The sequence below is a fragment of the Rissa tridactyla genome, chromosome 19, assembly GCF_028500815.1.
Source record: "Rissa tridactyla isolate bRisTri1 chromosome 19, bRisTri1.patW.cur.20221130, whole genome shotgun sequence".
Lineage (NCBI taxonomy): Eukaryota > Metazoa > Chordata > Aves > Charadriiformes > Laridae > Rissa > Rissa tridactyla.
Window position 1 is genome coordinate 5,436,502 of NC_071484.1, and position 16,577 is coordinate 5,453,078.

General features: G+C 62.0%; 3 protein-coding genes across 4 annotated transcripts; all 3 read right to left on the reverse strand.

Moving 5' to 3' along the window:
• Nucleotides 1-633: 633 nt before the first annotated feature.
• Nucleotides 634-7,370, reverse strand: LOC128919179 (uncharacterized). Its single transcript, XM_054224257.1, has 5 exons — nt 7,164-7,370; nt 6,921-7,024; nt 3,117-5,957; nt 1,805-2,013; nt 634-1,296 (listed from the first exon to the last, which is right to left on the reverse strand). Exons 1-5 carry the CDS (start codon nt 7,339-7,341, stop codon nt 1,227-1,229), a joined length of 3,402 nt encoding a protein of 1,133 aa, XP_054080232.1. The 5' UTR covers nt 7,342-7,370; the 3' UTR covers nt 634-1,226.
• A 524-nt stretch (nt 7,371-7,894) lies between these two features.
• IFI35 (interferon induced protein 35) lies at nt 7,895-13,123 on the reverse strand. 2 transcript variants are annotated; one of them, XM_054224346.1, is made up of 9 exons: nt 13,027-13,123; nt 12,827-12,925; nt 11,510-11,668; nt 9,761-9,874; nt 9,343-9,487; nt 8,991-9,124; nt 8,642-8,831; nt 8,274-8,380; nt 7,895-8,151 (listed from the first exon to the last, which is right to left on the reverse strand). In XM_054224346.1, the coding sequence occupies exons 1-9, from the start codon at nt 13,033-13,035 to the stop codon at nt 7,909-7,911; spliced, it is 1,200 nt and encodes a 399-aa protein (XP_054080321.1). In that variant the 5' UTR covers nt 13,036-13,123; the 3' UTR covers nt 7,895-7,908. The 2 variants fall into 2 exon arrangements, with proteins under 2 accessions (XP_054080321.1, XP_054080322.1); XM_054224347.1 differs by lacking the exon at nt 12,827-12,925 and having other exon boundaries at nt 13,027-13,108.
• A 1,084-nt stretch (nt 13,124-14,207) lies between these two features.
• RPL27 (ribosomal protein L27) lies at nt 14,208-16,376 on the reverse strand. The gene is made up of 5 exons (XM_054224373.1): nt 16,285-16,376; nt 16,104-16,186; nt 15,791-15,960; nt 15,092-15,202; nt 14,208-14,298 (listed from the first exon to the last, which is right to left on the reverse strand). The coding sequence occupies exons 2-5, from the start codon at nt 16,182-16,184 to the stop codon at nt 14,250-14,252; spliced, it is 411 nt and encodes a 136-aa protein (XP_054080348.1). The 5' UTR covers nt 16,185-16,186; nt 16,285-16,376; the 3' UTR covers nt 14,208-14,249.
• Nucleotides 16,377-16,577: the final 201 nt, after the last annotated feature.

Sequence of the window (16,577 nt, forward strand, 5' to 3'; positions counted from 1 at the left end):
ATGGTCTGGTCCCCCCTGTCCGAGTCGTGTTCATTCGCAGATCTGTGACATGAGTGACATTCATCCGACAGCCACATGGGAAAAATCTTTGTTTAAAAAAAAAAAAAATAAAAAAACAAAATATATTCTGCTTTGTGCGTGTAACCCAGTTGGACGGAAAGCAAGTGTGCCAATGCTGTTTACATGACTATAATGTGTAATGCTCCTGTCTAATGTTACCATATGCCTTATGTGTTTCGAATGTTAATTAAAAGCATAACAAACCCCCCCCCCGTGCTACGCTGCTCCCTCTTTTGTTGGAATGAGCCCTCTGCCCCCCGCTCAGCTCTGGGGCGCTGGCGCTGCTTCTCCAGGCAGTCAGTGGGTGGACACATTCGGTTGATAAATTCTGACTCTCCCGGGGTGAGAAGATGCCTCTGCTCTCAAGCACAACTGTTAATTGTTGCCTCGAGTGGTGCGTTGATCTTCTAAGCCCTGTTCGGGAGGGCAGCTGCGGGGATTTTTGTTTGCAAAGCGCTCGGCTGCTCTCTGCGCTTTACTCTGTGTCTGGGTTTCTCTGTAGCCAGTTGAGATTGAAACGGGTGCCTGGGGTGAGGGTAAGACAAAGCGTGAACAACCGCTACTAAAAAAACGCGGGGAATAAATCTCGTTTATTTGTGCTTTTTCACCAGCGACTGTCCATGCCTGTATATTCCCCGGGGGAGGCAGCTCTCCTCGGCGCCGAGAGCTGTTTGTGCCCCGCAAGAGAGCAGCCGGTGGCCTGTTGGCCCCAGAGCAGGTGCTGGGGAGGGACAGGAGCCCGGGGCTGTCGCTCCGGGACTGAAATGTCTGGGTGAGCAGCTGCCATTAATGACAGCCCAGCCCTGGCACAGGCTCTGGCGGGGGCCGAGCTGGAAACCGCCTGTAGTGGCTGGAACGGGGAGAGGCTTCCAGAAGATGGGGCTGGGCTGCAGGGAGGCTCCGGAAAGCCGGGGCTCAGCTTGGAGCTGGTGTGGGAACACGCTGCCTGGGGAGGACAGGAGGAGCTGGAGTCCCAGGGAAGCTCTGGTGGGTGCTGAGGGGCAGGGATGGGGGCGGCTGCTGTCACTAACGTGCAGATTTCTGGCTGCCTCCGGGGACAGCGGAGCTCCTTGGACAAACGTCGGCTTTTTGCTGAGTTGTCTGTGTCAAGCTGCAGTTTTGCCAGCTGGAAAGGAAGGAGAAGCGAAGGCACGGGCTGCGGCTGCTCAGGCGATGCCCAGTTTCTTCAGCACTGTGCAAACCTCGCGGAGATACTGGGCATCCGGATAGCCGTTCCTGCGGGGAGAGGGAAGCGCTGTCAATCCCGCTGACGGTGCTAAACATCCCCCCTCCCCCCCCCCCCCCCGCCAAAAGGGAGCAGCAGTTTATTTTTGCCCCATCCCTTCGACAGGGGCTGAGGGTGGAAGTCCTGCTGCCGGGGAGCTGCTGCTGCTGCCCGCGGGCACAGCTGGCGCCCAGAGCTGGCTGCGGAGCGCTGCCACGGGAAAAGGCAGGAAAGCTGGGAGTGAGCAGGGCCCGGAATTCTTGGCCATTGGGAACTTACAGTGTGGGGTGGGCAAGGGCTTTAGCTCCAGCTGGAGGGTGCCAGGGCTGGTGTCCCACACCACAGCTGCCCTCAGAGATGAAGCAAAGGGAGGCACCAGCTCTGCCATGGTGGGAGCCTGGGAGAGCCACCCCGTGCCAGGGTTTGTTGAGCTGGAGCCTATGGTCTTCTGCCTCCTCCAATTGCTAAAAAAACCCAAACCACCCCACACCTGGAAGCTTGGGGCGAGCTGGGCCATACCTGGCTTTGCCTCCATCCCAGGAGGTTTTGTGGGGGATAAGGCCCCACGTCACTCTCTCCTCGCCATTAAAGGACTTGATCTGGAAGGTCAGCCCCTGCTCAAACGCTTTCTTCAGCAGCACCGCTGTCTTCTGCCCTTCCCTGTTGTCAGGCAGGAAGGCACAGAAATTCCCCCCCTTGTAAGGCTGCCCTGGGCGGGGGTCGCCAACCTTAGAACAGGAAAGAAAGCATTTTAAACAACCAACCTGAGCGCGGTGCCGCTGAGCTGGCTTATGAGATTCTGTCAGTATGAAAATACACAGACGAGCGTGGCTTCCCCCCATGGGCTGCTGGTCTTTTTGAACTAAAACCGGAGGTCACACGCTCTTCAAAAGCAGCCAGCTGCTCCCAAACCCAGTGTGGAGCTTTTTGCCTTCCCCGGGTTGGTACCTCCGCTGCTTTGCATGTGGGGCACAGAGCTGTAGCTGCCCCCCAAGCCCACCAACAGGCCAAGTGCAAGGTCCTACACTTGGGGCGGGACAATCCCCCTTATCAATACCGGCTGGGGGATGACGTGACAGAGAGCAGCCCTGCGGAAAAGGACTTAGGGGCACTGGTGGATGAAAAGCTGGACACGAGCCAACAGTGCGCACTCGCAGCCCAGAAGGCCAATCGCATCCTGGGCTGCATCAAAAGCAGTGTGGCCAGCAGATCCAGAGAGGGGATTCTCCCCCTCTGCTCCGCTCTGGGGAGACCCCACCTGGGGTACTGTGTCCAGCTCTGGAGCCCTCAGCACAGGAAGGACACGGAGCTGTCGGAGCGGGGCCAGAGGAGGCCCCGGAGATGATCCGAGGGCTGGAGCCCCTCTGCTGGGAGGACAGGCTGAGAGAGCTGGGGGGGTTCAGCCTGGGGAAGAGAAGGCTCCGGGGAGACCTTGGAGCCCCTTCCAGTCCCTAAAGGGGCTCCAGGAGAGATGGGAAGCGGCTGTTTGCAAGGGCACATAGCGATATGACGAGGGACAATGGTTTAAACTAGAGCAGGGCGGGTTTAGATGAGCCATTAGGAAGAAGTTCTTTCCACTGAGGGTGGTGAGACACTGGCCCAGGTTGCCCAGAGAGGGGGTGGAGGCCCCATCCCTGGAGACATTCAAGGCCAGGCTGGATGAGGCTCTGAGCGACCTGATCCAGTTACAGATGTCCCTGCTCACTGCAGGGGGTTGGACTAGATGGCCTTTAGAGGTCCCTTCCCACCCAACCCATTCTGTGATTCTAACAGAACACATCCCGCAGCGGGATGGGGAAGCCCCCGGGGCGGGGCGGGGGGGGGTACCTACCCCTTGCACGCCGTCGGGGATGGTGTAGGCAACCTGGAGCGTGGGGTCTCGATAGTAGCCAGGCAGACTCTGAGACAGCAAGGAGGTCTTGAATGTCCCCGAGATCTTGCGGCTTGGGGCAACCGAGGCGGAGCTGCAGCAAGCCGGCTGCGTACTGTCCTCTGCGAAACACGTCCTGCACAAAGCGTGACCGCAGGGGGCCTGGCAGGTCACACCTGAGCCCTGGCAAGCATCACACCGGCCCGGGGGGGTCTTGTCGCTTTCCTGTCCGAGGCTGGGGCCTCTCTGCCACGAGGAGGGCTCAGGCTGCTCCTGCACATCGCTCCTGCCCGCGGGGAGCAGGGCCCTTTCCTGGCCCCCGGCCTCCGGTGACAGTGGCTCGGTGGCCACAGCCCTGTAGAGCCACGTGGGCAGGGAGCGAGGGGCTGCGTCTGCCGAGCGCAGCGGTGCCATCGCTTCACCGTGGCCTCCTCTGCTCTTGTCTCTGGCAAACTGGAATCTGTCTGGCAAAACCTGCTTTCGCCGTGCAATGTCAGGCTCCCCCACAGAGAGTTTTGTCTTTGGTGGTTCCTGGGAGTCCCTCAGACCAGCGGGACTTGTCTTATCCACCGCAGCAGGGCTCAGAAGACTGCTTCCTCCCTGCAGGGCCCCAGGACCAGCATGGTCACCGGCCTCCTCCTGCCCCAGTGCCTGCTGGAACCTCCAAGGACTGGGGGACCTCTCATCCTCCGCCTCTGGCAGCCGGGGAGCCCTGAGCACGTCTGCGTCGTCCGCTCTGTCGCTCGTGTCCAGGTGCCGCAGGTCCATCTGCAGGGACTCCAGGCTGCCGGGAAGGGCTGAGCCCAGCGCCGTGTCCCGGCTTCTGCTCGCCTGGCTGGCACCCGGGTGCCCTGTACTCTCTGGTCCTGGAGACAAGGAGGAAGACTTCAGGGCACGGAGCCTCCTGGAGGAAAACACGTGGAAAGCCTCAGTCACTGCTGGCAGCATCTCCTTGGGGCAGGCAAGACAGAGCTTGTCCTTGTCTTTGCTGAGCCCAACCCGGGGGGGGTTTCCTCGCAGGAGGCTGCACAGTTCACCCAGGGCACTGTCATCTGGACCATCCACGGCGAGCTCCGAGTAGCTCACGCTCTGGCACACGAGGTCAGGACATTTCTGCACAAGAGCTTCCACTTTCCACTTAGCCTGGGAGAGCTTGCTCCTGTCCGCCGCCCGTAGCGCCAGCACAGTGCAGTCCCCGGCACGGCGCTCCGAGATCTGCACGGCTCCGTCCCTGCGCAGCTCATCCAGAGCAGGGCGGCAAACGTCTTTCAGGTAAGACCACTGCAGGGCGTCCAGGCTCATCTCCTCACTCACCCTGCTGCCCGCGTCCTGGGGCTTCTCGCTCTCCTTTGGCCTCGGCAGGGAGAAGCTGTTGGAACGTCGCAGCGGAGGCCTGGATTCAGGGGGTTTGGAGTCTAAATCAGAAGAGGTCCTTGTCACGTCAAAAGTACGAGACGTGCTAGCGCGGGGTTGGTGCTTGATGGGACTTGGGCCTTTAGAGTCCCCAGGATGCTGCAAAGTGCTGTTTTCTTTGTCCCCGAAGGAAGACAAAGCCTTGTGTCTTGTAAGCCTGGCACCTCCTTTCACATGGTCCCATTCTTCGGGGTCCTTCTGCTGAGATCCTGCAGCTACAGCCACATCTGCGCTAGAGACGCGAGGCTGGTGCTGCTGGCTGAGCGCTGTTGGGTCACTTGGACCCAGAGCATCTCTCTCGGGTAAGTGTTTTCCAAAAAGCTGCGCCCGTCCCACCGGCGGCGAGTCCTGATTCAGCAAGAGGCCCCGGCTGGCCTGAGCCCTGCCAGCTTTCAGAGCGCGGAAGTTGGCAGCCAGCTTGAGCTCAGCTTTCAGCTCCGTCCTGCCCGGGCTGAGCCTGGAAGCCGGGGTGTCCGCGGGCACTCCGGGCTCGTGCAGCGTGGTCCCTGCGGTGCGGGAGGCTGCTGGGTTCGAGGGCAGGGAGCTGCCCACCGCGTGTGCGGCACCTCTCCTGCTGCTGAAATTCTGAAGGTTCTGCTTGGCCTGGGAAACATCAACGAGGTTTCCAATAAGGTAAAGCTGCTTCTCGTCCTCGTGGCAGAGCAACTGGGGATACAGTTTCTGCAGCTCACGTGTCAGAGCCCGGAGTGCCTGGCTGTCCATACCCAGCCCACCCTTGGTGATCTTCTCCTTGCGCAAGTGCACCTCCAGCTGCTGGTAAAGCTGCTGCAGGGCCAGGCGGGCCTCTCGCAAGGCGTCCATGTCCCCAGACATACCTGCAGATGGTTGGAGGTACAGTATGGCGATGCCATCGCTGCTAATATCCACCACGTCCACACGATGCTGGCGTAGCACCCCTTGGTACTCGGCAGCACAGAACCTCTGCATGTACAGGTAAATGTCCGAGTCCAGCACCAGGGAAAAGTCCTCCAGCTGTTCCACAGCTTCCCCATCCACCGGGTCCCGAAGCGATGGGACTTTAGCTGCCTTTTCACACACCTGGTCCCAATTCGGCAGGTTTGCTGTTTCTTTTGCTGACTCAGAGGAGTCAGGCACTTGCCGGTGATCATGCGTTCCGGTCTCTTCGGCCACGTGGCTGGCACCTGGCAGGAGGATCTCTCCAGCAGCTTGGCTCTTGAGGTTCAGGCTGCCCAGCAGGTCCCTGGTGAAGGCCTGCAGCTCAGTGAATGGTCCCTTGACGACACAGTGGGTGTTCTTGGAGTCGAAGTTGAACTGCACGTTGCTGTAGCCTTTATGCAAGTCCCTCAGGAGGGTTTTGCCAGCAGGAAGCTTGCCATAGTCAACTATCACGCAAGCGCGTATGAAGATCTGCAAATAGATGGCAAGAGAGTGAGAGAGCAAGGACCAAAAATAACCCCCCTCCCAGGCACAGGGGGAGGCAAATACACCCGACGCTTGCCACAGCCCCTGCGTTATTACGACGGCAGAGATGACGCGACCGCCACCTCTGTCTCGGCATCTGCTTTCAAATGAGACCGAGCGTAACGCGGGCAGGACTGAAAGGCCCAGGCAGCCCAACCAACTCCTGGAGGTTGCACGCGTAGTCAAAAGCTTTCTGCGAACAAGGAACGCGAGGGGCTAAGCGCACAGAGATGCAGCCCCCACTTCTACACACTGGCAGCTCTGCAAACAGCCCAAACCCAAGAAACCCCCTGTCCCTCCTGCATCTGAAGTGCCGCTGCCCTCTTGCTCTCCCAGAGCTTCAGCTGCCGATCTTCAAGCAGTCTGGCACCACAGGCTTGCGGGAGGGTCTGCGGTGCCAGGCTAACTCCCATGCCCTTGTTTTCAGTGCTCAGACACGAAAATGTGAGACGTGGCTACTGCCATACTCTCTTGAAACTGGAGGAAGAGGCAAAAACTTGCCAGTGCTTCCTAAACACCAGCACGTCTGTCTCCTAAGCTCTCCTGAGAAGCAGAAAGGAAAAATAACTGCGTCCAGCTAATGACACGGCAGAGGCATTAACGGGATCCCTTGTGTGGCACCAGATGGGCTGGGGAAAGATGTCCCTTCCCTCCGGTCTGACTGTTCTCCCTTGCTGTGACAGGCACAAACAGCCGAGTGCACAGCCGGCCGGGCTGTCCCAGCGTTATTAGCACAGGAAAAAAAATAATTCCTCATTTGAATATGAATAAAGATGGGTCTGCTTTAAGTCTAATTAAGATTAAAGTAAAGAGAGCGAGGTCTCCCGTCCCAAGCGAGCCTCCGAGCGGGTCTGGAAGCAGCTGGGGCTGTCGTGGCCGCGTGGCCAGGAGCCCTCTGCTCCTGGCTACCTCATCGGGGCTCGGCTCCGCGACGTGCGCCGTCACCTCCAGCGGGTATTTCTTCCCTTCGACCGACAGCGTGTGGTTCTTCGCCTTCAGGATCCTCTGGGCCACTGGGTGGGAAAAACCAGTAGCCACCGGAATGAGCCCGGCCCGGTGCCGAGGGGCCGCAGCCCCGGCTCTGCCCTGCCCACGGGGGGACAGGGGCCGGGGGCTCGGGGGCGGGCGGGGCCCGGGGGGGGGGCCCGTTACCTTCGGGGGCCTCGAAGGTGATGAGGGCGCAGGGGGGGTCCCCGGGCACCAGCCGGAGGTCGGCGATCTCGCCGCCGCCGTTGCGGGAGCGCAGGAAGTGGATGGTCAGTTTGTCGGCCACCCTGTCGGGGGGCAGCTCGGCGGGGAGCCCCCGCACCCGCACCGTACGGCCCGCCATGCCCGGCCACGGGCCCCGGCCGTACCGACCCCCCCCACCCCCGGCTCCCCGCCCGCCCGGGACCCCCCCCCCGCCGCGCCGGGACCCCCCCCGCCCCGCTCCGGCCCTGGCCCCGGCTCCGGGCCCCGCCGCCGCCGCCGCCGGGAAGCGAAACCGAAAGCGCGGCCGCCCCGCCCCGCCCCGCCCGGCCCCGGTGCCCGGGAAGGGCCCAGCCGCGCCCACGGCTCTGGCGTGCAAGGCCCGGCCCGTCCCCGCCCCCGGCCCCCGGCCCAGTTCCGTCCCCGTCCCCGGTCCCATCCTGTCCTGTCCTGTTCTGCCCCCGTTCCTAGTCCTGTCCTGTCCCGTCCCCGTTCCCAGTCCCGACCCCATGCCCGTCCCCATCCCCATCCCCATTCCCAGTCCCGTCCCCATCCCCGTCCCCAGTCCCATCCCCATTCCCAATCCCATTCCCAGTCCCATCCCCATCCCCGTCCCTGTTCCCAGTCCCATCCCCGTTCCCAGTCCCGTCCCCATCCCCATCCCCATCCAGTCCCCATCACGACAGACACCCCGCTCCTGACAGATGCTTTAATTGCCGCCGTGCCCAGGGGCCAGCGGGCTGAGGGGGGCTGGCTGGGACAACGCCACGTCCTCCGTGAAAACGGCCACCCCCCACCATCCCGCCGGGACGTAGGCGAGGGCGTCCACCTCTCCCCCGCCGCGGCTGGCCTTCTGGAAGTGGATCTCCAGCGTGTCCCTCATGGACTCCTGGCCCAGCACGGGGGGGATCCCCGAGAGCAGGACGGTGCGGGGGCAGCAGCAGGGCTGGAGCTGGGCAGAGCCGGGGTGAGCCGCGGGGGCATGCGCTGCCCCCTCGGGCGAGGGGGGAGTGGGGCTTCCGGAGCCCCCCCGTGCTGGCAGGTGCTGCTTGGCACCAGGGTCCGTGCTCTTACCTGCAGGTTGGTGATGTCTCCATTCATGCACGGTGATATTTTGAGCTCGTATTTTCCTTTCCCAATAAGCACCTGGATGCGGCCCCTCGCAATGAGCGGCTCTGCCACTGTAGATGGAGAGGGGAGCCCTGAGCCCCCCCCCTCCAGGGCGCCGGGGAGGCTGCGTCCCTGGCACAGACAACCAGGCTGGCACTGCCCAGCCACGCTCACTTGCACCATCCCAGCCCTGCCGGGGGACAGGACAGCCTGGGCTCCCTCTGCCTCCCCTGCTTCCCACTCCATCTGCTCCTGGGAGACCTCTGCCCCCTGCTGAGCCGGTGAGGTGCTCCCCCATCGCCGTCAGCCCGAGCTCAGCCCTCCCCACGCACCCCCGTCCTGCGCGAAGGTCAGCACCACTTGGCCGGGGTCGTCCAGGAACTCCCTGCTCTCCACCTCGCCGCCCCCGTTCTTCGTCTTGCTGAAGAAAAGCTCCAGCTTGTCCAGCAGCGACTCGTCGGAGATGCCCAGGCTGGGCAGGTCAGACACCAGGATGCTCCTGCTGCTCCGCTTCAGGCGCATCTAGGGGTGGCAGGGGGCGGTCAGTGGGGGGGCTTGGGGGAGCCACGCAGAGCTGGGCTACCAGCGACGCGGCAGAGACGAGCGTGGGTAGCAGCGGGGCATAGCCAAGCTGGTGCGTGCCCAGGTGCTTTGGGGGAGCAGCGGCCCCTCGGACCCCACCTCCAGGGCAGATGGCAGCAGCAGCTCCACCGGCGCTGCCTGCACCCGCACCCTGCACCGGTCGTGCTCCTCCAGCTCCTCCCCGTAGCTCAGCTCCACCACGTGCTCCTTCGCCGCGATGATCCTCTGCGCCACTGCAAGCAGGGAGAGCCCCCGGCACGGGGGATTGACGCCGGCTGCGAGCGCGCCGCGGGGCAGGGCACGGGGCAGCTTCGGGGAGGGGACAAGGCCCCGCACGGCGCCGGCAGAGGGGACAGAGCTCCGAGCCGTGGCCCCGGGGCGGGGGATGCAGGGCAGGACCCAGAGCCCATGGCCCAGGATGTCCAGCTGTGGAGAGTCTTCTCCCTCTTACCCTTTGCCTTCTCAAAGGTGATGAGAGCCGAGCCCCCCGGCAGGGGGTAGCGGATCAGTGGGGCGAGCATCAGCTTGTTCATGTCCTCCTTGTTTGTCACAAGTCCCTTAAACACCATTTTCTTCTCCGGCAAGGTGGGCAGCGTCTAGGTTCGAGTACACAGACAGCACTTGGAGGAGACCAGACCCCGCGCGGGGCCTGTCCCTGCCAGCCCACAGGCTAGAAACAAGCTCATGGCTCAAAACAAACAGCTGGAGCCTCAGCAGAGTCTCTGCTTGGGTCCGGCCGTGCCTGGCGTCCCAGAGCCACGACTGGCACTCCTGGCCCGGCAGAGGAGCCGTGCCGGTCATCACGCAGAGCCCAGCTGCGTTCGCCTGCAGCCAGGCCAGCAGCCCCCAGTGCCCGCACGCTGCGTTACCATCACCGGATCCTCCCAGGCGACCCTCTTCCCCACTCCTTCCAGTTGCTTTTTCAGCAGCTGCTTCTCCTGCCTCAGCCTGTTGTTCTCCTCCTTGGCTAAAAAAATGCCCACCTGGAAGGAAAGAAAGAGGGGGCAGTGAGGGAACTCCAGGACGCGAGGGGCTGCGGCGTGTCCTCTGTTTTTAAGCCCCAAGTTCTCGGACATGGCTCCACCCGCCCCGTTTTCCTGCCCTGACCCCCTGGCCTTCGGTCACAGCCGCCCCTGAACTCGCCCAATTCTTGGCCCAGCCCTGATGTGACATCCCACGAAACCTCCACCGGGTCCAGATGTTGAGAGCTGTTAGTTGCTTAGCTTAAACAAGTAGTGAGTTTTAATTAGAATAAATTACTTAGGGTTATAATACGGTGTGATTTATGCTGTTTGCCCAGCTTTACTTAGCATGAGTAGCCAGATTTGCTGAAGGCCGCAATAGAGTTAGTTTTCTCAGTAATTCTGCTAGCAGCTGGTGCAGCGCTGCGTTTAACCTTTCAGTACGAGGCAAATGTTGATAACGCACGGATGTTTCGGTAGCGTTTTCCCCGAGTCTGGGATTTTTTTTCAGTTCTGCCAACGAATGCCTGCGCACAAGAAGCGTCAACGCCAAGATAAGGAGGCTCCAGCCCTCGGCAGAGATTGCAAGTCAACGAGATAAGAGCAGCCAACGGCCAGCCCGGGCACCCAGAGAGAACCCAGCGCGGCGTTAAGACGACCCCAGACCAAAAATCCCCATTGTGCTAAAAGGCAGGCGAACGGCGCGGGAGGAGCAGGCGTAGAGATGGCGAGGGTGTGACGGCCCAGGGATCCCTTTGTTCACCCTCCCTCCCCGGCGGCGCCCAGCCCGGGCTGACCCTGCTGCTGCACCTTCCAGTTACAGTATTTATTCTTATAAAATCCAACTCCTGAGACTCTGCTGCGGGAAGGTACAGCACAGGGCTACCGAGATGCTGAGGGGACTGGAACACCTCTCTGATGGAGAAAGGCTGAGGGATTTGGGTCTCTTCAGCCTGGAAAAAAGGCGACTGAGGGGGGACCTTATCAACGCTTATAAATACTTCAAGGGGGGTGTCAGGAGGATGGGGCCAGGCTCTTCTCAGTGGTGCCCGGGGACAGGACAAGGGTAACGGGCACAAACTTGCCCCTGGGAAGTTCCATCTCAACAGGAGGAGGAACTTCTTTGCTGTGAGGGTGGCAGAGCCCTGGCACAGGCTGCCCAGAGAGGTGGGGGAGTCTCCATCTCTGGAGACATTCCAACCCCGCCTGGACGCGTTCCTGTGCCACCTGCTCCGGGTGACCCTGCTCTGGCCGGGGGTTGGAGGGGATGATCTCCAGAGGGCCCTTCCCACCCCGGCCAGGCTGGGATTCTGTGACACCAAGGGTGGAGCCTGAAGAAGGAGGGAGCTCGCCCAAGAGCAAGAGCGTGGGTGAGGAGCGGGAAGGGGCCCGTGGGCTCACGGGGGTCTCCCGCTGCGAGGGGACCCGGCTCCCGGCAGTGACAGACTCGGGTGGGGGGTGCGAGTCCTGGGATGGGGTGTGAACGCTCCTCCTTGAACAGTTTGGGATGTTTCCGGAGATGTTTGCCCAGCTGTATGTAGCACGAGCAGCTCCTTCAACACAGGGCAAAGCAATCTTGGAGCAGTGAGAGAGTGTCGCAGCCCCGCCACCCACCGCTGCCTTTCCGAGCCCAAGACACCTCCTCTGATCACCAACCTGGCAGGATGGCTCTTCGTTTCTGCTTGAAGATGTTTGTTGCCCAAGATTTTTATGCAGAAGTTCTCCCTCTTTCCTCAGCTCCCGTGTCTGTTGCTCTACAGCCTCCTTGGCCGTTTGCAGCTCCGCGTGCTCTTGCTCCAGAGCGCGGCAAAGCTCCTGCGAGAGGCACCATCAGAGCGCGAGATCCCCAGGGACGCTGTGCCAACCCCCGGCACAGGCTGCTCGATGGGGAAGGAGGGGGCCTGCCCCCACGCCGAGCCCCAGCACAGGCTCTCCTAACCCTGGGACACCCCCTCCCCAACCGTTAGCCCTGGGACACCCCCCTCCGAACTGTTAGCCCTGGGACACCACCCCCCCAGCGTTAGCCCGGGGACACCCCCCCACACACACTGTTAGCCCTGGGACACCCCCCTCCCCACCGTTAACGTGGGACACCCCCCCACACCGCTAACCCTGGGACACAGCTCCCCCCAACCACTAACCCTGGGACACCCCTCTCCAAACCGTTAGCCCTGAGACACCCCCCACACACACCTTTAGCCCTAGGACACCCCCTCCTCACCGCTAACCCTGGGACACCACCCCCCCAGCGTTAGCCCGGGGACACCCCCCCCAACCGTTAGCCCTGGGACACCCCCCTCCCCAACCGTTAACTCTGGGACACCCCCCACACACACCTTTAGCCCTAGGACACCCCCTCCTCACCGCTAACCCTGGGACACCCCCCCCCCCGTTGGCCCTGGGACACCCCCCTCCCCAACCGTTAGCCCTGGGACACCCCCCCCCACTTTTAGCCCTGGGACACCCCCCTCCCCAACCGTTAGCCCTCGGACAACTCCCCACACACCGTTAGCCCTGGGACACCCCCCCACACCGCTAACCCTGGGACACAGCTCCCCCCAACCACTAACCCTGGGACACCCCTCTCCGAACCGTTAGCCCTGAGACACCCCCCCACACACACCTTTAGCCCTAGGACACCCCCTCCTCACCGCTAACCCTGGGACACCACCCCCCCAACCGTTAACTCTGGGACAACTCCCCACACACCGTTAGCCCTGGGACACCCCCCCACACTTTTAGCCCTGGGACACCCCCCTCCCCAACCGTTAGCCCTGGGACACCCCCCTCACCGTTAACCCCTCCCCACCGCTCCCGGCTCAGAGTCCAAGAGAAAATAAAAAACTCCCGGTTCAAGAAAAGAAAAAAAAAAGGAAACCCCAGCTCAGGGCCGGGGCGCGTCCCGGGGCGGGGGGGGGGGAGTGTGTTTGGTTCCGACCCCAGCCGACCCCCCCCGTCCCCGGCGGTTCGTACCTGGCAGCGCTCGATCTCCCGCCGGACGCCCTCGGGGGTCCCCTCGGGGGTCCCGTCCTGCGGCCCCACCGGGGGCGGCGGCGGCAGCAGGAAGAAGTCCTGATGGCGGGAGGGGGCCTCAGCCACGGCCGCCCCCCCACCGCCCCCAAGCAGCTCCCCCCCCGGCCCCGCTCCCCTCGTCCCCCCTCGCCCTCGCCCACCTCGTCCATCGCCGGCAGCGGGGAGCCCGGCCCGGGGAGGGGGGAGCCGGCGACACCCCTCGCCCTTCACTTTCGTTTTCGGTCCCGCGGCCCCGCCCCGGCCCCGCCCCGGCCCCCGGGACGGAACTCTGCCACGGTGATCATGATTTAGCCACTATTTATTATTAGGGAGATCAAAAGGTTGAATTTTAGCAGCACTTAATCACCAACCGATTTAAGGATTAACAAGGTGAATAATTAATTAGCGACTTATTTGGAATTACAAATTCGAGAATGACAAGATTCACACTCATTTACTACAGGGTGTATCCTAAATCCAGGTAGATGGATGTTGGTTAAGTGTAAAACAAAACACACAAACACCCCCCCCGAGGAGTCGCACCCCCAACCCGAGTCCCTCACTGCTGGGATCGGGAGGGATCCCATCGCTGCAGGAGACCCCCAAGGGCCGGGGAGGGGGTCCCTTCCTGCCTCCCACTCCTCACACACACACAGACAGACAGAAATATTTGGATTCCGTGAAATAAAGAGACACGCCCCCCCCGCCCCACAAGGGCTGATGTACAGACTCAAACACATGGAGAGATGTTGGCCCAGGAGGGGGTGGGGGTTGCACCATCGCACAACCCCATCCGTGACAGCCCCAAAAACCTCATCTTTCCACTCATTCCCCACAGGGACGCCCACCACCGCCCAGCCACCCCCCCAGAGCACCCTGACATCCCTCAGCCTCCCCGGGAGGGTCTGTCCCCCCCTGCCCCACGCATCCGTCTTGGATTGAACACCCGGCCGCCATCCCCGGGCAGCGGGAAGGCCGTCACTGGCACGGACAAGAGGTTTTGTGAAGGCACCCAAAAATCTGACAACCCTTAAGTCGTCACGCACCGCGCTGCAGGCTCTGCTCACCTTCCACCCCCACCCCCTGGCAGAGTGCTGCAGGGACCGGGATGACAGAAATCACCCTTCGGCGAAAAGCGAGAGGAGCCGCAGCCCCGGGGCCAAGCGGGAGCTGCCCGAGGACAGTCCCGGGCTTGGGGCCACACGAGGCTGCGCGGAGGCAGGCGCTGGAGCTCACCCAGATGGAACGGCTCTCCCCGCTCTTACAGACACACAACGCAACAACCTCCACACCACAGGGAAAAAGGCCTAGGAGCGCTCTTTCTTTATACACCACCACAAAATGGTTTTTAGTAAACATTTATTGATGTAACCTTTTTACACCTTTAGAATCGCAGCTTCTGGAAGAACCACTTATTCTTGCCTGTCTTGTATCTGAAAGAGGAACATAAAGGTTAGAGAACACTCTGTACCATCAGGCGACAGCACAAGGCCTGCACCTGAGCTGTCCGTACCCTCCTCGAGGCAGGACGCAGTGCCCGTGTTGCCCAGAGGTATTTCACCTGGTCTCTTCAGCCTGGGCTCCAACTGGACCCACTTTAAATGTGGGGTTTAAACAGTTTAAACTGCCAAGGGAAGCAAGTGTCAGCTTCCAGATTTCCTGATGAAGCCACCTCGTGAAGCACACCCGCACTACGGCGGTTTCCACCCCAAGAGATGAGTGTAGCCCGTGGCAGCCCCACCACCACCTCGCGCAGAGGGCAGCCGTTGGGACCCTCCCCTCCGAGAACAACCACCAACAGCCCAGGGTGCCCGCAGACACCCCGCATCCCGCTGCGGTCCCACAGCTCCTTCCACTGAAGGAGTTTCTGAACAGAACACTGAAAAGACTTGGACGCTGCTGGGGAAAGCACCAGCGCTGCCCTGTCCCACTAGGCCGCGACAGGCAGTGGATGAAGTGGCAGGAGGCTGCAGCACCGTCAGAAACCTCAGCCTGAGCCCACGGCTCTTGGTAAACTGTTCCCATCTCATCCCACCAACTCCCGGACAGCCATTTCTGTGAACACGCACAGAAGGTGAGGAGGAATGCACTCCACCAAAAACGTATTCCAAACAATCAGGGCAGAAGTGTCCGTGCTGGGGCTCACTCAGGCTGTGGCCCAACTGCGCCGAGTCCTGGCCCTGGGGACATTTACCGACACCACTGGAGAGCGAGCTTCCAACTCACCTTTCCTCAAATTTCACCTTGGCTTCACGTCTCGCTTTGCGTTTTAGAGCAGGGTCCCTGAACACGTCCTTGTTGACCACTGTCTTGTCCAGTGGAATATCAACAGAATACCTGGGTGAGAGAGCAGCAAGGTTTGCAAACAATCGTGGTACCTGGCACGGGGATGAAAACACAGCGGGCAGCAGCCAAATGCACGTACTAGTGCCAGGTTAAGGGACTGTGACTCTTAAACCCTTCCTGGTTCTAAAAATCACCAAAGCACCCAAAAAGGCATTTAATTCAGCCTACAAAGGAAACAGCTAATCGCTTCACAAGCTGCTCTTTCCACACTCTGCCCTTGGCAGCCTGGGCCAGCAGGAGCTCCGCGGGGAAGGGAAGAGCCATCACTGGGCACAGCAGCTCCGCCAGCACCCCCAGACCCACGCAACCACCCCAAAGGCTCCTCCACTGATACCCCATCATCAAGAGGAAAGTGAGAGCTGCTGAAATAAGAGCCAGCTGCCTTATTTCAGAAAATCACTAATATTTCCCCTCAGCCTCACACCCCCAAGCCCCTTTTTAGCAGGGTGGATGCCCCGGATTCATCCAGTCATGTAATTAAGGACCTGAGCGGCTCCCAGCGCTCACTAATGAGCACACACCAAAACCACGGTCACTGAGGGCAGGGGAGACCTCTCCGCCCCCCCCAGCCCCACTCACCGGGTGGGCATCAGGTGGTTGTAGTTGTAGACTTTAACGAAGGACTTGATTTTGGATCTCTTCGCGATCTTCTTCTTGCCCATGGCAGCCGTCACCTTGCGCGGGTACCGGTCGATGCCGGCCACCAAGGCGTGGCTGTACGGCCGGTCCGAGGTGCCGTCGTCGATGTTCTGAAACACACCGACCGCGGCCGGCGCTGGCACCGGAACGCCGGCAGCCCCACGGGAACCCCCACAAACGGGCAGCGCTCCGGGACGCTCGGGAGCCCCGCGGGAGCCCCTCCGGGGCCGCCCCGCCGCCGCCCCGCGCTTACCTTCACGATGACGGCCTTGCGCCCCGAGTATCGGCCGGCCAGCACCAGCACCACCTTCCCCGGCTTCATGAACTTCCCCATGGCTGCGGAGACACCGTGCGGCGGTCACAGCCCGGCCCCGGCCGCCCCCGGCCCGCCGCGCCCGCCGATGGCGGCGGATGCCGCCGCTCCCGGCACTCACCGAGGCTCCCGCGGCGATGGCGCCCACACCGGAAAAGGAAGTGGCCGCCGCGCCTCCGACCTTTGACCTCGCGTCACCGCGCGTCACTTCCGCTCCGTCCCAGAGGGGCAGGTCGCGCATGCGCGGAGCGAAACCGCCGTTGCCGGGCAACCGCCGCCGGGCGTCCGTCCGTCCGTCCGTCCCCGCGATCCCCCCAGGCCCTGCCGATCCCCCCCGATCCCGGCCGCCCCCCGCCCCGGGACACCCCGGCAGCGCGGCCTCTCCCGGTGGCGGCGGCAGGGCGGGTCCCGCCT

Excerpts from the sequence above, each read along its gene's own strand:
- LOC128919179 (XM_054224257.1), bottom strand. The coding sequence starts at position 7,341 with ATGGCGGGCCGTACGGTGCGGGTGCGGGGGCTCCCCGCCGAGCTGCCC. Across the intron at positions 7,025-7,163 it reads CACCTTCGAGGCCCCCGAAG|TGGCCCAGAGGATCCTGAAG; the intron begins GTAACGGGCCCC and ends TTTCCCACCCAG. Across the intron at positions 2,014-3,116 it reads TCCCCGACGGCGTGCAAGGG|GTTGGCGACCCCCGCCCAGG; the intron begins GTAGGTACCCCC and ends TCCTGTTCTAAG.
- RPL27 (XM_054224373.1), bottom strand. The coding sequence starts at position 16,184 with ATGGGGAAGTTCATGAAGCCGGGGAAGGTGGTGCTGGTGCTGGCCGGC. Across the intron at positions 15,203-15,790 it reads AACCACCTGATGCCCACCCG|GTATTCTGTTGATATTCCAC; the intron begins GTGAGTGGGGCT and ends TCTCTCACCCAG. Across the intron at positions 14,299-15,091 it reads AAGGTGAAATTTGAGGAAAG|ATACAAGACAGGCAAGAATA; the intron begins GTGAGTTGGAAG and ends TTCCTCTTTCAG.
- IFI35 (XM_054224346.1), bottom strand. Across the intron at positions 9,488-9,760 it reads CCTGGGAGGATCCGGTGATG|ACGCTGCCCACCTTGCCGGA; the intron begins GTAACGCAGCGT and ends ACTCGAACCTAG. Across the intron at positions 9,125-9,342 it reads CACCTTTGAGAAGGCAAAGG|TGGCGCAGAGGATCATCGCG; the intron begins GTAAGAGGGAGA and ends CCCTGCTTGCAG.